Source organism: Lithobates pipiens, unplaced genomic scaffold (genome assembly GCF_037356315.1).
Source record: "Lithobates pipiens isolate NorthernLeopardFrog02 unplaced genomic scaffold, aLitPip1_a1.2 Scaffold_19, whole genome shotgun sequence".
NCBI classification, from domain to species: domain Eukaryota; kingdom Metazoa; phylum Chordata; class Amphibia; order Anura; family Ranidae; genus Lithobates; species Lithobates pipiens.
In genome coordinates, this window is record NW_027507764.1 from 249,746,254 (window position 1) to 249,768,468 (window position 22,215).

The 22,215-nt window shown below is 44.2% G+C and overlaps 1 protein-coding gene across 1 annotated transcript in view; it reads left to right on the forward strand.

Moving 5' to 3' along the window:
- Positions 1-22,215, forward strand: part of MOCOS (molybdenum cofactor sulfurase) — a 752,911-nt gene that overhangs the window by 579,796 nt on the left and 150,900 nt on the right. The window contains exon 9 of the mRNA XM_077491912.1: positions 20,409-20,571. Within this exon, the coding sequence (XP_077348038.1) occupies positions 20,409-20,571 (163 nt within the window). The remainder of the gene's footprint in view (positions 1-20,408; positions 20,572-22,215) is intronic.

The window sequence follows — 22,215 nt, forward strand, 5'->3', positions numbered from 1 at the left end:
GAGGGGTGTAGACAGCAAAACTCCATACCTCTGTTACCAAGCGAGATATTATGTGACTTGGTGTTATCCAAGCCTCGTTTTGGTTTTGTACCGGAAGTGCCGGAAGTAACGGTTTACTTCCGGCGCTGTACTTCCTGTCGCGCTGACGTAGGTGTGACCTTTCCCCTGGGCACTCCATGGGTGGCGACGCTGCGCCAATCAATGCGCGGTTGCCCGGAAGTAATAGGTATACACTTCCGGTTTCGGGTCCATCCGTAATAACAAATATAGCAAATATAGATGTTAAGGATACACAATTGGCAAAACAAAACGGGTTTTTTCTAAGGCGGCCTGACCTCTATTCATCATCATCATCTTTTATAGATAGGCCATCTGCCCATAACATATGGCGCTCCACTTACTGGGTAAAATCGTGTAGTTTACTGCGTGGAACGCAAACAAATAGAGGTGGAACGCAACGGAATAGAGGCGTGGAACGCACGCCGGGCCGCCATTGTGTTAATACCGGAAGTGAACATCAGTGACACACAGGGGGGAGCCTGATTTTATTTTATTGCATTAAGGTATGTTATCTATAAAAGGCAGTGTAACAGTGGTAGTGGTCAACCCCAGATGATGACCCATAGGTCGAAACGCGTCGGGAAGACTCTACCACTGCCCATTTTTTTGGTCTATTTTATCCATGGAAATGTGAGTTTGATATTTTATTCTTTATTAAAAAAAAAAAAATTTTTAAACGATATCACACTATCTTGGCCTTATCTTTCCGTCCTCCATGTTCGAGTTGATGCCGGAGTTGTCTCTCTAAAAAACGGTGACCATATACAGTCCTTTACACCGCAAAGACCATTCATCCTGTGATCCACGCAAATATGGAATGTTGAACCCAATGCCTCAGCAGCTGGGACTGCAAAGCTATTGTTGACTCTCTAGACATAAGTCTATTTGGGTCATTTTTTTCCGGTAAGCCTGTACTCCGTAAGGTGGTGGGATTGGCACGACGGTGGAATTGTTTTATGGTTACTTCAAATTTGGATTTGCTGTTTTCACCACTACTGTTGAGATATCCGTACATCTATGATCACTAATATATGGACTTGATTGCTTATAAACAAATTCTTTTATTGTTGCTTTAAGATGTTATCTTTATATATGGGTTTATAATATAACTCACAGTCACATTGACACTTTTTGTGTCATTTATATATATATATATATATATATATATATATTTGTTGTTTCGGGCACGTATAGTGTTCACTTTTGTATATGTTATGCTTTAAAACTTCTCTGAATATTATATCAGCACAAGTTTAGCGCTTACACTTCACATTTTGACATTTTCTCTAGCTAAAGAAATCCTAGTTTTAGCGTGTTGGCAGCTTTATTTTTTTCATATATTTTTTGTATTGCACAGTGTTTTTTGTTTAAACATCATAATGGGCTGGGACATCACCCGGCGATGTCCCTATATAAGTCACCGCACGCCGCGTGCCTGTCATTGTGTCCAGAGACAGCAACGAGTCAACAGCTCAAGAAGAGAAGACGAGAAGAGAAGAACAGAAGCCCAGAAGACAGCAGCGACAGAAGACCGGGCCACTGCTTGTAAAAGAGCTAGAAGAAGGCGTGGAGGCCCGAAGAAGAACCAAAATGGGGGACAAGACCCCCGAAGTCGGAAGAAGAGGGCAGCGACGAAGAAGAAAGCCGGGCTCCTCCGCTAGTAAAAAAGCTAGCAGAAAATAGCGGAGGAGTCCGGCGAGAAGACCCCCGAAGATGGAAGAAGACCCCCGGAGCTGTGCAATAAACTATTTTTAACCCTTGTGTGTTGTGTTTTTTTTACATTTTTTTCACATGGGAATGGGTAGGGGTACATTGTACCCCATACTCGTTCACATAGGATGGGGGGCCGGGATCCGGGGGCCCCCTTATTAAAGGGGGCATCACGGATTCCAATAAACACCCTGCCTACAGACCCCGGCAACCAACGGCCAGGGTTGTCGGGAAGAGGCCCTTGTCCTCATCAACATGGGGACAAGGTGCTTTGGGGTGGGGGGCCTGGTACGGCTCAGGAGGAGGGGCTCGCTCGTCCCCACCCCCTTTCCTGACTGTCCGGGTTTCATGCTCGGATAAGGGTCTGATATGGACCTAGGGGGGACCCCCACGCCGTTTTTTGGCATAGGGCTTCCCCTTTAACTCTATACGACGCTTCCTTCGCTGGTCCCGGCTACCTGGAGCCGTGCTCAAAATGAACTGACTTTTCTCCGTGCGGGAAAAGTCTGTTCATTTCAAAAGTACGGCGGACTAGCACACACACGGCCATATTTTGGTGCAAAACTACTTTCTTAGTCCGCCGGACTTTTGGGTAAAAAAAGTCCGCCGGAGCCCACACACAGGGGTTTTATCCGGCGGACTCATCCGCCGGACTTTTCCACCGGATTGTTTGATCATGTGTACACGGCATAAGACTTATCTATAGTTTATTTAGCCACTGTAACACTGAAACTTCCTAAGGGGATGTTCCTATCCTGTGGATGTTGCACTGGGAGGCAGCCCCCAGGTTTTGGCTCTCTAGCACACCCATAAAGCGCCTCTGACGGAGGCTCTTTACCATGTGATCAGCTGTGTCCAATCACAGCTGATCACAGTGTAAACAGGAAAAGACGTGTATCGGCTTTTCCGCTATTGCGTCTGGCAGACGCAACTAGAGGAGAGCTAATCGCTGCTATCCTGACAGGTCTGCGTTGATTGATTATCAGTGGAACCCCCCAAGGATGCCCACATAGGACCACCAGGGATGCCACCAGGACCAGCAGGGATGCCCACCACTGATGACTACCAGGTATGCCACCCATATGCACCAGGGATGCCAATCTGTGCCCACAAATGATGTCAATCAGTGCCTATCAGTAATGCCTGTCAGTGCCTCCTTATCAGTAATGCCCATCAGTGTCCATCAGGGCCACCTATCAGTGCCACCTATAAGTGCCCATCTATGCCAATCAGTGCCACCTATTAGTGCCCATCAGTGCCACCTATTAGTGCCCATCAGTGCCACCCATAAGTACCTATCAGTGCAGCCTTTCAGTGCCCATCAGTGTCGCCTATTAATGCCCATCAGTTACACCCATGGGTGCCCATCAGTGCTGCATATCAGTGCCACCTATTAGTGCCACCTCATCAGTGCCCATCAGTGCTGCCTTATCAGTGCCCGTCAGTGCAGCCTAATCAGTGTCCATCAGTGAAAGAGAAACTGTTACAAAATGCTATAACAGAAACAAAGAAAAACTTTTTTATTTGTTTAGCAACAAATAAAAACCCTAGAGGTGCTCTAACACCACCAAAAGAAAGCTCTATTTGTGGGAACAAAATGATAACAATTTTGTATGGGTACAGTGTAGCATGACCATGCAATTGTTATTTAAAAAGCGACAGCCCTGAAAGCTGAAAATTGGCTTGGGCAGGGAGAGGGCAATGCCTGGTATTGAAGTGGTTTTAAACAGCATGATTTGCATGGACCATACACACTGGTGAGCTCTACACTGAGCTGAACAACCCCTAAACTGTACAATATATATATATATATATATATATATATATATATATATATACACACACATACAGTACGTACATAGGCTTTCCATTGAAATTAACATAACCCTGTAGCTAAAAATGCTTTTACTTCAACTGATGTTGCTTTTCTGTCAATTTAGCAAGCAGCCGTAATCTTAAATTGAATATCCCTTATGAGAGTTACAATTGGAAGACGATGGCTTAATTTTCCATTCTTCTTTATGAACAACGATGCTACATTAAGAAAGGTTTAGTAATAACCTACAAGATTTGGCAGCTTTGCGAAAATGAGAAAAAAAAACATTCTGACAGCAGCATCTACAGTATGAGATGCAAAGGATGATTCCCAAGTGATTTCAGCTCTACAACCCACTGAGAATTATGCCTAATTATACAAATGCAAAATATCTGTGTCACCAAACAAGAGAGACAGACAAGTATTTTCATAAAGCTAGCTGTTAAAGAAGGAAATATTTCTTGAAATTATGTTCTTGTTTTTAGGACTAGCATGTAAAACACTGAGGCCGCGTACACACGGGCGGACTGTTCGTCCAACTTTGTCCGCTGAACAGTGTTTCAGCGGACAGTCCGCTCGTGTGTGGGCTTCAGCGGACAGTTTCAGCGGACAGTCTGACGAACAAAGTTTTTCGGAATTTCCGAAAGACTGTCCGCTGAAACTTGGTTTGAGCGGACAGTCCGCTCATGTGTAGGCTTGTTCGTCAAACTAAGTTCCGCACATGCTCAGAAAGGATTTACACGGCGAAGGTTGCATTGCAGTGTATCGGACGCCGAATTTCTCGTCCCGTCGTACGTGCCGTTCACGTCATCGCGCAAGTTTTCAGCGGACTGTTCGTTCGTCGTGTGTGGTCAAGTCCGCTCATGCAAATTTTGAACGGACTGTTTGTCAAACTGTTTGACGAACCTAGTTAGGCAGACAGTCCGCCCGTGTGTACGCGGCCTGAAATGCAAAAAAAATTCACTTAACCAAGAAAGAGCTAAAAACACATGGATGTACAGCATACAACCCTTACACGGTATGCTTCTATTCTTAGTCGAAATTTAAATTTACAGTGCCTTGCAAAAGTATTCACCCCCCTTGGCATTTTTCGTTTTATTGCATCACAACCTAGAATTAATTAATGGATTGTTTGAGGATTTGTGTCATTTAATTTACTGAACGTGTTTTTTTTTTTATTATTGTGAAGCAAACAACAAATAGGACAAAATGACAGAAAAAGTCACTGTGCATAACTATTCACCCCCCTAAATTGAATACTTTGTAGAGCCACCTTTTGCGGCTATCACAGCTCCAAGTCGCTTTAGATAATCCTCTATAAGTTTGCCACATCTTGCTGGATGGTTTGCGCCATCTTGCTGGATGGTTTGCGCTTGTTAACAGCAATCTTTAAGTCTGACCACAGATTTTATATTGGATTGAGGTCTGGCCTTTGACTAGACCATTCCAACACATTTACATATTTCTTAAAGTGTTGCTTTAGCAGTGTGTTTGGGGTCATTGTCCTGCTGGAAGGTGAACCTCCGTACTAGCCTCAAATCACACACAGAGTGGTACAGGTTTTGCTCAAGAATATCCCTGTATTTAGCACCATCTGTCTTTCCCTCAACTCTGAGCAGTTTCCCAGTCATGGCTGATGAAAAACATCCCCACAGCATGATGCTGCCACCACCATGTTTCACTGTTTGTGTTCTTTGAGTGATGTGATGTGTTGGGTTTGCGCCAGACATAGCATTTTCTTTGATGGCCAAAAAGATCAATTTTAGTCTCATCCGAACATAGAACTTTCCTCCATACATTTTGGGAGTCTCCCACATGCCTTTTTCGCAAACTCAAAACGTGCCATTTTGTTTTTTTCTAAAAGTAATGGCTTTCTTCTGGCCACTCTGTCATAAAGTCCAACTCTATGGCTTATTGTCGTCCTATGTACAGATCCTCCAGTCTCTGCTGTGGAACTCTGCAGCTCCTCCAGGGTTACCTTAGGTCTCTATGCTGCCTCTCTGATTAATACTCTCCTTGCCTGGTCCATGAGTTTTGGTGTGTGGCCGTCTCTTGGCAGGTTTGCTGTTGTGCCATGTTCTTTCCATTTGGTTATGATAGATTTGATGGTGCTCCTAGGGATCATCAAAGATTTGGATATTTTTTTTAAACCTAACCCTGACTTCTCAACAACATTGTCCCTTACTTGTTTGGAGAGTTCCTTGGTCTTCGTAGTAGTGTTTGGTTAGTGGTGCCTCTTGCTTAGGTGTTGCAGCCTCTGGGGCCTTTCAAAAAAGGTGTGTATATGCAATGACAGTTCACATGACTCTTAGATTTCACACAGGTGGACATCATTTCACAAATTATGTGACCTCTGAAGGTAATTGGTTGCACCAGAGCTTTTTATGGGCTTCATAACAAAGTGGGTGAATACCTACGCACATGACAATTATTGTTTTTTTTATTTCTGAAAAATAGTTTTATGTATATATTTTTCTAATTTTACTTCACCAACTTAGACTATTATGTTCTGATCCATCACATATAATTCAGATTAAAAAAAGCATTGAACTAAAGACTGTAATATAACAAAATAGGTAAAAAACCAAAGGGATGAATATTTTGCAAGGCACTGTACTTATTAATTAGAAAGGCACTGGGGGAACTCATAAAGGGTGTACTAGACACCAAAGAATTCCATCTCTCCTCCACATGACAACTGTTGCTGCAGGAAGCAGGTATATAAATCTCTCACCTGGAGGGGACATCACTGAGGTAAGAGTGTCCTTACTGCAGACACTCCATTCTCAGTGCATTTTCAAGCCATTGCTAGCTAAGACATTAGTCAGCTGTGCAGCCAATAGGGATGAGCTGGGTGTTTGAGTCAAGTGCATGGCCCACAATGCACTGCGCCATCGTAGTGCATTGCTGGCTGATGATTGGCCAAGCATGCACTGTGACCTGCATGCTTGGCCAATCACAGCGCCGGCAGCAAGGAGAGCCATAATTGGCCACAGACAGGATGCCTACCCCAAGCTACCCCAATTGCTTGTGTTCTTCAGATCCTATACCACAGGCAGGCAGCTGCAGTAATTACAGTCGGTGTACTGTGTCATCTGCTCAGTGTGCACCTAAAGCTACCCCAATTGCTGGTTTTCTCATCTCCCTGCAGGCCATTAGTATGTCTGGAAGGCCAACAAGGAGAGACAGACAGTCACGAGCCAATAAAAGAGGGCAAGCAGGCTCTGTGTCTAGAGGCAACAGTGCTGGTCGTGGACGCGGTGCATCCTCATCAGCACACGGCCATTGTCCTTATTTTCTGCAGCTAGATGTGTTGAGCTACAACATGCCGAAGACTTGGTAGAGCGGATGACCAAGCCCTCCTCATCCTCTCTCACCCAGGCTCAGGATACTGGCAAAGCAGCTGCCAACGTGTCCTATTCCCTCGTCTCAATGTCATCAGTCACTCCTTCCCTAGACCCACCATGTCCTCCTGAGGAGTCCCCCGAACTGTTTGAGCACAGTGTTGGGTACATGCTCCAGGAGGATGCCCAGCGTTTTGAAGGCTCTGATGATGATACCCAGATAGAGGAAGGCAGTAGCGTGAGCCCGGAGAGGGGGGATGCTCAATAAGGACAGCAATCTGGCAGTCATGTTCCACCAGCTGCACCATACTGCCAGGTTTGCTCCAGTGGAGAAGAGGGAGAGAATGATGAGGTCACTGACTCCATGTGGATGCCTGATAGGAGAGAGGAGGAGGAGGAGGCACATCTCCAATGAAGCAGGATGCCCTCCGGGGGCCAGCTTAAGGGCAGCACACTGACTGAACCACACTGCAGAGCTCCGCCTGCGCGTTATTCCAAAAGTTCTTTGGTGTGGGCCTTTTTTGAGACGAGTGCATCAGATTGCACCGCTGCTATTTGCAACATATGTCTCAAGCGTATCTCGCGTGGCCAAAACATCAGTCGCTTGGGCACCACATGCTTTACCAGACAGGTCATTGGCAAGCGTACCTTAAAGACCCACACCAAAGAACAAAGTGGACCTCTCCTTGCTCCTCATCAGCTGGGATCTCAAACCCCACTATACGTTCAGTCCTCTCTGAAACCTGCACTGAGAGGCATGAAGGTGTAGAATTAGGTGTGTCACAGCCAAGTACTTGCGGGCACTCTGCTAGCAGTACACCGGCGTCTGATTGTAGCAGGCACATTTCCCTGCCCCAGCTGCTGGCCGTCGAAAGAAGTTCACTCCCAGCCATCCATATGCCCAGTGGTTGAATGCTAGCGTGGCTAAATTGCTAGCACTTCAACTGCTGCCTTTTCAGTTGGTAGACTCGGCCCCCTTCCGTGAGTTTGTGCAATTCCTCAGTGGCAGGTTTCCAAATGCCACTTTTTCTCATGGCATGTGGAAGGCAATGTCCATGCCTCGCTGGACAGGGGGTGGTCAGTGGTAAGGTCCATATAACTGCTGACTCATGGTCCAGCAGGCATGGACAGGGACGTTGCCTATCTTTCACGGCCCATTGGGTCACTCTTCTGGCAGCTGGAAAGGATGCAGGACAAGGTGCAGTAGTGTTGGAGGTTTTTCCACCACCACATCCCCAAAATGCTACTACTGGTTGTGACACACCTCTCTCCTACACCCCCTTCTCTTCTTCTTCCTCCATGGCCTCTTCCTGTGCTTTGTCCTCGGAACCAGAGCTGCTCCGTAGGCGTTCAAGGGGCTATGCAAGTACACAGGCAAATGGATGCCATGCCGTACTTGCACTGGTGTGCTTGGGGGACAGGAGGCACACTGGGGCAGATATTTTGTCAGCTCTGCAGGGCAGGCTGAGAGGTGGTTGACACCATGCCAACTTAAGCCAGGAATGGTAGTTTGCAACAACGGCACCAACCTCCTTTCCATCTGGCAAGGACAATTGACCCATGTGCCCTGTGTGGCTCACATGCTTAACTTGGTGGTGCAGCGGTTCTTGGGCAGGTACCCGGTCTTACAGGATGTCCTGAGGCAGGCCAGGAAAGTCTGTGTACATTTCCGCCAATCATATAATGCCAGTGCTTGGCTGGCTGAGCTCCAAAAGGAGTTGAACCTGCCCAAGAACTGCCTTATCTGTGACATGCCCACCAGGTGGAACTCAACGTTGCCGATACTGCAGCGGCTGCACATGCAGCAAAGGGCCATCAATGAATACCTGTGCAACTACGGCACCAGGACAGGGTCAGGGTAGCTTGTTTTTTTTTCCCAACGCCAGTGGGGCATGATCAGGGATGCATACACTGTCCTGTACCTCTTGTCCACTTGTTAGAGCATACGCTGCGTGGATTAATGGACAGGGTACTTGAGGCAGAATAGAGGCAGGAAGAGGAGGACTTCCTTGCCTCTCAAGGCCCCCTTTATCCAGACAGTGTTCCTGCTGTCCCGCCAATCACACAGGAAGAGGACAAGGAGGAGGAGGAGGATTGTGTCAGCATGGAGGTGGAGCCTGGCACTCAGCATCAGCAGCAGCAGTCTTCTAGGGATGATTACAGTCCCAAGATTTGGGATTTGGATTTGTACGTGGCTGGGATGAGGTGGCTGCGGATCATGTCATCCTTAGTGACCCAGAGGACTCCGGACCGAATGCCTCGTATTCTTCGGATCAAGGAGAGGGATCATTACTGGCTGGCAACTCTCCTTGATCCACGATGCAAGGGTAAGGTTGCGGACCTTATCCTGCCGTCTCAGAGGGAGACATCTCCAGGAGGCCTTGCAGAAAGGTCTGTGCAATGCGTTCCCAGAGACTGGGAGGTTACAAACTCCTGGTCCTGGACAACGTGCTGCTGAGGCTTTGGTCAGTCACAGAAGGAGCGGTGGAGAAGGTGGGTGTCTGACCGATGCATTCAGATAATTTTTTAGTCCGCAGCCCCAAGGTATGATCGGTTCCAGCAACCATCGCCAGTGCCTAATTTACATGGTGCAGGAATACCTAGGGGCAAGGTCAGACTTGGACACCTTTCCCACCGAAAATCCTCTGGGTTACTGGGTCTTGAGGTTGGATCAATGGCCAGAGATTGCACAGTATGCAATTGAGCTACTGGCCTGTCCTGCATCCAGCGTTCTTTCGGAATGCACATTCAGTGCTGCTGGAGGCTTTGTAACCGATCACAGGGTGCACCTGTCCACCGACTTGGTTAATCGACTGACCTTCATAAAGATGAATCAGTCTTGGATCACCACCAGCTACCAAGCACCTGAAGATGATGTAACGGAATAATTTTTTGGGAAATGTCACATCCCTTCAAGACTGCCTATGCTGATTCTGAGTGACTATCCTGTTATGTTGAATGACTATCCTCTTCCTCCTCAATGATCCTGCTGATAGCTTGGAAGAACATTTTTGGTTCTGGGCGCCGACAACCAGTGGCTAAGGCCCAATTTTTCAGCCCCTGTTTAACAGGGGCATGTAATTACAATTTTTGATGCGATACTTTGCAGCAGGGCTCATTCCTGCGCTCCAACTAGAGTATCTGGGAGAGGTGGCAGTGTTGTGGCACCAGCACCAGTGCCTAAGTCTCAATTTTTCTGCCCCTGTTTAACAGGTGGGTGTAATTACAATTTTTGATGCAATACTTTGCAACAGGGCTCATTCCTGCTCTCCAACTAGAATTTCTGGGAGGTGTTGCAGTGTTGTCGCACCAGTGCCTAAGGCCCAATTTTTTATTATTTTATTAAATTACAATTCTTGATATAATATTTCACAGCAGGGCCCATTCCAGTGCCCACCGAGAGTAAATGTGAGGACCTACAGTGTTGTGGCACCAGCACCACCAAAACAACCACCAAAGGCCCAATTTTTCTACCACTGTTCAACAATGGCATGTAATTACAATTCTTGATATAATAGTTCACAGCAGGGTGCTCCAGCGCCCACCAAGAGTCACTTTGAGGGCTTACGGTGTTAACTTGTGGCAACACCAACACCTTAGGGCCAAATTTCTGCAGAGCATATAGGGCAGGTCCCTACTTTCAAACATCCAACTTACAAACGTCTCCTACTTGCAAACGGAAGGAAACAACAGGAAGTGAGATGAAAAAAGACGGACGACCAAAATAATTATACAGGGATGATAACCCTTTCCTATGTTTTCCAAAAAGCTTAAAAATTTTTTTTTTGACTGGAGCGACACTTTAAAAATGTACCACTTCAAAATTACAAACAGATTCTACTTACCACAACAAACCTACAGAGTCCCTGTCTTGTTTGCACCACCTGTATACTGCTGTTCTGAGTATATAGGGCCTGGGGGCCTTTCCTTTTTTTAAATTTGGGTACGGGGTTCCCCTTAATATCCGTACAAGACCCAAAGGGGCTGGTAATGGGCAGGGGGGGCTACCCATGCCATTTTTCTCACTGATTTTCATCCATATTGCCAGGAACCAGGCATTACATTAAAACCGCAAGCACTTTTAAATTACTTTTTTCAGTTAAATGTAATTTTGTGCAGGGGCTGTTCTAAACACAGGAAATAGGTGCCCCTTCACAGGCATACTATAGACACCCCCCCCCCCAGGCATGATATTTAAAGGAATATTTCACATTTTTTTCACTTAAAGCATCATTAAAATCAGTGCTCCCGAAAAAACTGCCATTTAAAAAAAAAAATTTGCATTGATCCATGTGCCCTGGGGCAGGAGCCGGGTCCCCAAACCCTTTTTAGGACAATAACTTGCTTATTAGCCTTTTAAAATTTAAAATTTGATTTTGAACGTTCGAGTCCCATAGACTTTAATGGGGTTCTAAAGTTCGTACGAATTTTTGGTTCGTTCGAAGGTTCTGGTGCGAACCGCACCGGGGGGTTCGGCTCATCCCTAGCAGCCAACAGCTTGATAGCAACAGAAGTTTCATCCCCAGCCCCATTCAACCATTAGTCAGAAGATTCTTTATTCTGACCTACTGTAATAGAAATTCAACATTAACCCTTTCACTGCCAAGTCCGTATACAGAAGTGCCTGCAGGTGGCCAGGTCAGTTCGACGTATTGACCTCCTTTCTCCCTCTTCTATAAGCTTATGGTCACGTCAATGACCATAAGCTTATATCAGAATTGTTCAGCAGACTCTGATCAGCAGATTACAACCCACTGATCAGAGTTATTAACCCCTAATGTGACCACCCCCCACCCCACCCATGCCACTACTTTCCTGTCCCCTGCCTCTCCACCCCCGCTGCACCCTTTCATCTAAAACCGGCCCCCGCTCTCCTGTCCTATCCCCTTTACCTCCCTTCTCCCCCAGTACTAATTACCCCCCCTCCACCCAATCCGACCCCCCTGCAAACCCACTCCCTGCAGTCACCATCATTAGCCAGCATCCCTCCCTTTCCTCTCCCGCCAGCTTCAGGGTCCAGATGTGCCCCCCCAAATTCCCCCGCACCCCCGATCCAAGGCCGCTGCATCTCTCCTTCCCATCTGCCTGCAGCTTCTCCCTGTACAGATCTCTGGGATCTGTCAGGCTGGAGATCGTGGGGAGGGGGGGAACGGTGCGGGTGGGGGTGAAGGTAGGGAAACCTCTATACTGATTTTTCATTCATTCAAGAAAAAGTGATACAGAGAAAATGGACTATCTTCAGTCCCTTTCTCTTTCTCAAAAAAGGAGATATGGGGGGTCTGTTTAGACCTCTGATATCTCACCAACCCCCCCCCCCCCCCCCCCCCCAAAGCTAAAAAAGTAAAAAAAAAAAAAAACACAGTAAGACCCCCCAGGTCCGCCCACACTCACCCCTCCTTGGTGTCAGTACCTCAGCTTCTCCTCCCGGCCAACCCGATCTGTCCTGATTGGCCAAGTGGAGAAGCCGGAAGACGATAGTGAATATTAATTCGCTATTGTCACAAGTGGGTGGGTTCGGGGTGCAATGCTCTGCTCTCAGGGAGCAACGTTTTTCAAGCCAATTAGGTTTTAATCATGTGGCTTGAAAAAAAAAAAACTCTGCTCCTGGTAAGACTCCTTTCACATGGAGCGGACTCTGTCAAGCAGTTCTGCCTGCTCAGTGGGGGATCTGTCAGGTCCACGTCTTCTCCACTGATGCAGAGCAAACACAGCTCGCTATTCTCTATGGGACGGTCAGATGGAAATTCTGAAAGCTGTAAGTGAAAAATGAAAACCTCCTGATTTTTAGAGAAATTTTTGGGTACGTTCGATTTTCACCATTTTGCAAAAAGGCGTGATTTAACATTTACAAATATTTGTTATTTGTTAACTCCATATAGGTTAAGCTTTCATATTTAGTAGGGATTTAGCAGAAATGTTGTAAAATTAGCTGTGTTTTTATATGCTAATGGTTTTAGTGTATTTTTTGCAAATATATTGGTTTAATAAACATTTGCGCAAATACTGCGGGGTCTAAAAAATCAGTAGCACCATCTTTTTATTCTAGAGGTCATATGCTTTCAGAAGAGATATGGTTTTGGGGATCTTTCACAAATTCTGAAAGTTGTAAGGGAAAAATTAAAACCTTCAGATTTTTGGAGAACTTTGGATATTTACACTTTTGCATCTGTTCAATTTTCACCATTTCGCAAAAAGGCGCAATTTAAAAGTTACAAATATTTGTTATTTATTAACTCAATACAGGTTAAGATTTTATATTTATTAGGAATTTTGTAAAATTTATTTTTAGCTGCTAATAATGGTTTTAGAGTGTTTAGTGTGGCAGCGAAAGGGTTAAAGAAAATGATCATGGTAATATGATATGCATATGCAATATGAGTATGCATTTAGTGAGCAGATTCACTCTGACATATTGGACACACAACACACCAAGGGATCTTATCTGTCCTGAGCTATTAATCAAATCACCTAAACTGCTTTTAGAAAAAAAAAGCAGGACTAGATATCTAAAGAAGATTTAGGTTTTTCCATTAGGAACATTATAAAGAGTGTATATAGCTCTTTCCTTAGCATTCTTCCTTATTGCATTTTGTATGTCATTGGTGTCAAATATTAGCTATTTTCATAGCCTGATAGTTGATTATACATTTTGCTGGGGTCGCACATTGATGTTTTGCCTAATTTTTCCTCATGCAATTTGTCTCTATATATTTATATACAGTTAGAAATGTGCGTTAAATTTCAATGGTTCATCGACAAATATATTAGTATGCTTCAGCAAAGTTACATAACATAAAATGTCAAGTGCCAACAGTCTATACCACGTGTCAAACACAAGGCCCGTGGGCCGAATCTGGCCCTCCAGGCAATTTCATGTGGCCCTTGCACCCGGGTCTTTTTGGTGGAAACGCTCACAGATCTCTGCCTGCCATGCACTTATGGCAGGGACAAGGAATATTCAGATGGCAGGTGCAGTGTGGGATGGGGCATCACGTGGTAAGTTGCACTGTGATCACAATCTGTGCCCGGTTGCACAGATTTCAACCAATGATCTTCCTGCAAGTGAGAGAGGGATGTACCCGCTTACACTGGCAGGAGGTACTAGAGCAAGGCCAGGTAGGGGAAATGCAAGGAAACTTTTAGTGGAAGGGGGGATGTGTACAAAGGTAGGGGATAGGGGTGACAGTGAGATGTGGACAGCCAAGAGAGCTGAACCATGCGCATTATGCATAGCACACCCCTAAAGGGCACCCCTGAACGCCACACATAATGCACTTTATTTATTGCCCCTTTAAGAGCCTCCCACTGCAATTTGGCCACACCCACCACTCAATGCCATTCATCAGGGGTTGAGTTCCTGCACATTTTCTTTGAGACAAAAATGCCAGGCCTGGGTAAATTGATATAGTCCTACAAATACAGTCGGCCCTTTGAGTGCAAATATAATGCTGATGCGGCCCATGATGAAATTGAGTTTGACACCCCTGCTCTATACAGTTATGATTATAGAAATATAAAAAGCCATCCCAATTTTACTATTCTTTCAGTTGTGCTCATCGACAAATTTTAATTTTGGTTTTCTTACTACTAGACTACCTACTAGAGTCTGAAATAATGGAACTGCCTGTGCTTCGCCTACAACTTTGCAGATGCTTTTGCATGAAGTTTACAGATACACGATTGTTTTAATCACATGGATGAACTTTTTATTATTATCGCTGTTGTTAAACACTAATTCACTATAAGAAGAGTGTGCAGTAGTTTGATAACAACACTTATTATTAATTGTGGCATTATTTTACATAGTTACATAGTAAGCGAAGTTGAAAAAAGACATAAGACCATCAAGTCCAAAGTATATGTGTGATTTTATGTCAGTATTACATTTATATCCCTGTATGTTGTGGTCATTCAGGTGCCTATCTAATTTTTAAATTATCGATGCTGAAACCACTGCCTGTGGAAGAGAATTCCAAATCCTAACCACTCTAAGCCCTTGTACACACGGTCGGACATTCTGACAACCAAATCCGTTTGTTGTTGGAAAATCCGATTGTACATAACGTGATGACGTTATTTCGTTACGACGGGACTACATTCAGGCTAGTAGCTTTGGTCTAGGAATTTGATCTGAGCATGCGTGGCACTTTGTCCGTCAGAGTAGGCTACACATGATTGGAGTATGTCCGATCGGAGCATTTTGTCTGAAAATTTTACGGACAAGTTGGAAAACTTAGTCCGTTGGATACTCTGATGGAAACAGTCCGATAGAGACCACACAAAGTCGGATTATCCGACAAAATGGTCCGATAGGACACATTCCGTCGGAATCTCCGACCGTGTGTACAAGGGCTTACAGTAAAGAACCCTCTATGCAGTTTAAGGTTAAACTGCTTTTCTTCTAATTTTAGTGAATGGCTGCATGTCTTATTCAATTCAGTTTCAGGGGAAAAGCTTTATCCCTACTGTGGTGTCACCAGTATGGTATTTGTACATTGAAATCATATCCCCTCTCAAGCATCTCTTCTCCAGAGAATAAGTTCAGTGCTCACAACCTTTCCTCATAGCTTAGGTCCTCCAGTCCCTTTATTTGTTTTCTTGTCCTTCTCCCTCTCCAGTTCCAGTACATCCTTCCTGAGAAGATGCCCAGAACTGGATAGCATACTCCAGGTGTGGCCGGACCAGAGTCTTGTAGAGTGGGAGAATTATAATTTTATTTCTGGTGTTAATCCCCTTTTAACCACTTCAGCCCCAGACCAATTGTCAACCTAAGGACCAGAGGTCTTTTTAAATTTCACACTGCACTGCTTTAACTGGTAATTGCGCGGTCATGCAATGTTGTACCCAAACTAAATTTGCGTCCTTTTCTTCTCACAAATAGAGCTTTCTTTTGATGGTATTTGATTGCCTCTGCGATTTTTATTTTTTGCGATATAAATGGAAAAAGACCGAAAATTTTGATTAAAAAGATGATATTTTCTACTTTTTGTTATAAGAAAAATCGAATAAACTAAATTTTAGTCATACATTTAGGGCAAAATGTATTCAGCCACATGTCTTTAGTAAAAAAAATGTCAATAAGCGTATATTTATTGGTTAGCGCAAAAGTTATAGCGTCTACAAACTAGAGTACATTTTCTGGAATTTACACAGCTTTTAATCTATGACTGCCTATCTCATTTCTTGAGGTGCTAAAATGGCAGGGCAGTACAAACCCCCCCCCCCCCCCCCAAATGACCCCATTTTGGAAAGTAGACACCCCAAGAAAATTGCTGAGGGGCATGTTGAGCCCATTGAATTTTTATTTTTTTGTCCCAAGTGATTGAATAATGACACAAAAAAAAAGTTTACAAAAAGTTGTCACTAAATGATATATTTCTCACACATGCCATAGTTATATGTGGAATTACACCCCAAAATATATTTTGCTGCTTCTCCTGAGTACGGGGATACCACATATGTGGGACTTTTTGGGAGTCTAGCCATGTACGGCACCCCGAAAACCAATCACTGCCTTCAGGATTTCTAAGGATGCAAATTTTTGATTTCACTCCTCACTACCTATCACAGTTTCGAAGGCCATAAAATGCCAAAATAGCACAAACCCCCCCCAAATGACCCCATTTTGGAAAGTAGACACCCCAAGCTATTTACTGAGAGGCATGTTGAGTCCATGAAATATTTTATATTTTTCCACAAGTTGCAGGAATATTACAATTTTTATTTTTTTTGCACAAAGTTGTCACTAAATGATATATTGCGCACACATGCTAAGGGCATAAGTGAAATTACACCCCAAAATAAATTCTGCTGCTTCTCCCGAGTACGGGGATACCACTTTTTGGGAGCCTAGCCACGTACGGGACCCCCGAAAACCAAGCACTGCCTTCAGGATTTAAATATAAAACGCTACCAAAAAAAACTGTTAGCGATTGCAGGGATCAGGCCTGACTCTGCGAACGCTGCAGTTATGTGTTTAGTGTTTTGTAAGTGACAGTGATCGATCGATACTGCACTTGGGTGGGCTGGGCGGAGGGGCAAAACGCAGGTGCTAGCAGGTATCTGGGCTGATCCCGCTAACAATGCATTTTTTTGGAACCCTAAACTGCGGGGGGCGCTAGTATAGATCTGATCAGTCAGTTATTGATCTGTTCAGATTCTATACCACTACGGGAGGTTTATGCTTTGCGCGTGGGTGTTAGCGGTACTGGCACTAACCTAGCGCTGCCTGGGGCGATGCAGACTAAAACCTAATTGATATTACCCGCCGGGTGATCAGGGGGTTGAACCTTTATTGGGTAATAAATGGTGGGTGCCCTGATGCTATAAAAAGCAAACTAACTAACCAGAGTCACCGTAACACTTATACGGTGATCACTGGTGAAAGGGTTAACTAGGGGCAATCAGGGGGTTAAAATCTTTATTAGGTAGTATATGGGGGTCCCTGGCGCTATATAAAAACCTGACGGAGAACCTAAATAACTAACTGGCTAACCAGCGTCACCAGTGACACTTATACAGTGATTGCTAGTGAAAGGGTTAACTAGGGGGCAATCAGGGGGTTAAAACCATTATTGTGTAGTATTTGGGGTACCTAGCGCTATAAAAATCTGGCGGTGAACCTAAAAAAATAACCAGCTACACCAGTGACACTAATGCAGCGATCAGAAAAATGATCACTTGGTGACACTGGCAAAAGGGGGTGAAAGTGTTAACTAGGGGCAATCAGGGGGTTAAAACCATTATTGGGTAGTATATGGGGGTACCTAGCGCTATAAAAACCTGGCGTGAACCTAAAAAAATATCGGGGGGGGTGATCGGGGGGGCGGGGGGGGTTGTGTGCCTATGTGTGCCTACATGTCAGTGTAGTGTTGGTGCACACTTACTTTCACTGTTCTCCTCGTAGTCCGGTCAAAAAGACCGCCCCGAGGAGAATGACATCACTTCCTCCCTGCCTGTGTTTACTATGCACAGCGGGGGAAGCTTCTCATTCGCTAGGAGCGATCGAGGGGGGATGGCCAGAAACCAACGGCCATCCCCTCATCCCGGATTGCTCCTGCAGCGAAACGGACTGCCGCATCCAGCGGGAGGGGGTCCGATCGGACCCCCCACCCGCTGGAAGGCGAGCACGTACATGTACGTGCTTGTGCCTGTCGGTGCCATTGCACCGACATACATTGCCATGCGGTGGTCCTTAAGTGGTTAAATGCATGCCTATATTCGGTTTGCTTTGCTTGCAGCAGCTTGGCATTGCATGCCATTGCTGAGCCCATCATCTAATTCCATCCTAGATTCCCCCAGAGGTTCTCCCCTAGATTGCATTCATATTTTTGTCACCCAAATTAATTATTTTAAATATTTCTACATTAAACCTCATTTGCAATGTAGTTGCCCACCCCATTCATTTGTTCAGATCTTCTTGCAAGGTTCCTACCTCATCGGAGAAGTTATTGCCCTACTTAGCTTAGTATCATCCGCAAATACAGAGATTGAGCTGCTATCTCATCCTCCAGGTCATTTATTAATAAATTAAATAGGATTGGTCCCAGGACAGAACCCTGGGGGACCCCACTTTCCACCCGGACCATTCCAAGTACTCCCCATTTATCACTACCCTCTGAACTCATCCCTGTAGCCAGTTTTCAATCCATGTACTCACCCTATGGTCCATGCTGACAAACCTTACTTTGTACAGTAAATGTTTATAGGAAACTGTGTCAAATGCATTTGCAAAGTCCAGATACACCACGTCTAATGGCTTTCCTTTATCTAGATGGCAACTCACCTCCTCATATAAGGTTAATAGATTGGTTTGGTGAGAGCGATTCTTCATGAATCCATGCTGATTACTGCTAATGATACCGTTTTCATTACTAAAATCTTGTATATAGTCCCTCATCATCCCCTCCAAGAGCTTGCATAAAATGAAGTTCGGCTTCAATGATCTGTAATTGATCTGTAATTCCCAGGGATGTATCTTGGAACTATATCACAGAGCTATGCTGATTTCTATGATCCAATCATGTGCAAGCAAAAGTTTATTTTATTTATTTATTTATTTTCCTTGCATGTTCTCCTCAGATCTAGCGCAACTGCAGTTGCAGTACACTTGCACGTGCATTTGCAGTGCACAGACTATTTGCCTTTAGTAAATCAACCCTACTGTGATATAGAGACAGAGCAACACGATTTTGGTTCATAAATGTTTAATTGTTTGTGGTTAGGCAGTAGTGCGTGCAGCTGTTTCAATATTAGAGCACTTTGGCTCAGTTTTTCCTGTTTTTGTTTGTAATAAAGGGGACAGCAATATAGAGACTCAGTAGAATCAGGTAAGCAGTCTTTGAGTGGTCCTGTTGCCAGCAATAGGATCACTGAGTGCCAATGGACCGAAAGTTTTTTGTTTAACCACTTCCCGACCAGCGCACGACGATGTACGTCGACAGAATGGCACGGGCAGGCATATTGGCGTACAGGTACGTCCAATATTCAATGCCGCCCTGCCATCGGGAGCGCGCTGGTCGGGACCCCCGTGAGTCCGGTTGCGGGACCCGCGGACTCGATCGCCGCGGGCATCCCCGCGATCGTCTCACAGAGCGGCCGAATGGAGGAAATGCTGTGTTAACAACATTTCTCCATTCTGCCTAGCAACTAGTGATGTTGATCTCTGCTCCATGTGATTGGAGCATAGATCAGTGTTCACTAAATGAAAGCCCAACCCCCCCACAGTTAGTAACACACCCCTAGGAACACTTAACCCCTACACTGCCACCCACTGGTTAACCCTTTCACTGCCAGTGTCATTTACACAGGAATCACTGCATTTATATAGCAGTGATTACTGTATAAATAACAATGGTCCCAAAAATGTCCGATAGGTCCCCCACAATGTCGCAGTCACAATACAAATCGCTGATCGCCGCCATTACTAGTAAAAAAATAAATAATAAAAAATTATTAATAAAAATGCTATAAAACTATCCCTATTTTGTAAACACTATAACTTTTGCGCAAACCAATCAATAATCGCTTATTGCGATTTTTTTTTTTACCAAAAATATGTAGAAGAATACGTATTGGCCTAAACTGAGGGAAAAAAATGTTTTTTTATATATTTTTGGGGGATATTTAATATAACAAAAAGTAAAAAATAATGCGTTTTTTTCAAAATTGTCGCTCTATTTTTGTTTATAGCGCAAAAAATAAAATCGCAGGGGTGATCAAATACCACCAAAAGAAAGCTCTATTTGTGGGAAAAAAAGGACGTCAATTTTGTTTGGGAGCCACGTCGCACGACCGCGCAATTGTCAGTTAAAGCGACGCAGTGCCGAATCGCAAAAAGTGGTCTGGTCTTTGACCAGCAAAATGGTCCGGTCTGCAAGTGGTTAAGCCATTTTCAACATAATTGTTGCATGTAGAGATAGTTATTGATAATTTTTTTAATTAACATAATTGTATCCTATTTCTTTTCTTTTTATCAGGTTTCCCAGTGGCCTGTGGTAGAACAGGGTCTACTATTTGATCGGACATGGATGGTTGTAAATGAAAATGGAGTATGTCTCAGTCAAAAGCAAGAGACAAAATTGTGTCTTATCCGTCCTTCAATTGATCTGATTCAGAACATCATGATAATTCATGCATACGGTAAAATCAAACTGCATTTTTCCACCCACACTTTCATTTGAACATAATGCATATTCCCTAGTTACCAAATAAGACAATCCAGTCCACTGACGTTATGCTGATATGCACCTGTAATCTGACTTTGTCATGTTTCATACGTGAGAAAGGTATTGGAGCTGCCATTGCTGACTTTGAGAGATTGTAAATTACCTGGCTGCCATGCTAATACTTTGGCTTCAAAGCCTTGAGTCTTTGACCTGGAAGAAATATAGTGATCAGGAATTCTGCCACTGTTCTGTAACTCGTTTATAGCATGTTTGTCTAAGGCTGGGTTCACACCGCTGCGATGCGGGAACGCCGCGAATCCGCGGCGTTTTCCCGCATCGCATTACTCCCGCCGGCAGTTCACACTGCCCTATGCGGACGGCTGGGAGTGTCAATGATATGTTAATGACACCCCCAGATCCGTCCGCATATCGCAGTGCGATCTGCCGACTCGCACAGGAATCGGATCGCATGGTGTGAACCCCCATGCGATCCGATTCTGTTGCGGACCAAAAAAAGGGTCCCGTGCGAGTTTGCTGCGGGAGCGATGCGAATTCAGCCATACTATCTGTATGGCTGTACTCGCATCGCTACGGAGATCGGATGTGATTTGCGGTGCGAATCACATCCGCATCTCCCCCCGCAGCAGTGTGAACCCAGCCTAAAAGATATGTTTACTGGAAAAAAATGTGCATTTATTATTTTTTCACAGGGGCTTGCAGGTGCAATGTCAGGCTCCTGCACACTATTTTTACAGCTCTGTGCCATACCTATGTACAGGCTGTCAGTTTCAGAGCTGTAAGAAGTGTGAATGAACTATGAGCACACTCACAGTCCATTAAAATTTGTCTTTTTGCCATGGTGAAAAACTGAACTTGTAGTTTATTCATTCTGAGAACCCTGTAGAGCCCTGAACAGCAATAATATTCTAACAGAGGGTCTAAACGTTCACCACTCTGTCAAAAAAAAGCACATCTTCCCTAGAAATATATATATATATATATATATATATATATATATATATATATATATATATATATATATATAGATATAGATATCAAATCAAAAAAAATTATTTTCTTTTTCAATTTCTTAAAAGCTAGAAAATCACAAGGCAATGTACCTTAAATACCAAAAGTATAATGCTGATATTGCAATAAAGTTATATAGCAATGGTATTTCAAAACAATGGTTTCAAAGTTCTTGGTAATGGTCGTTAAAACTTTGTTATTTTATTATTGCATTATATTATGATTTTATTAATGTCCATTTGCCAAGATAGTGTATTATTATCCATATCATTCATATGCCTAAGGATAAACAGTATGCAGTATATCACTATATTAGAAAATGCGGCTTATTTCTTAAACGTTTACTTTCCTCTAACTAGGCAAAGTTTACTGTACAGCAAGCCTGCACATAATTGGCTTACAATTGGTACCATTTCAGTCACTTACCAGTCAAAGCATAAACAAGATTCAGGAAACTTATCAATGTTCTTAAAGTGGTAGCAAACTCTGTTTTGTAAAAACCCACTGGCAGGTAGGGTTTTTAGAACAGAAGAGATCCTAGAAGTCTCTTCAGTCATAAATATCCCCCTGCCTGTAAGTGGGTAATGTG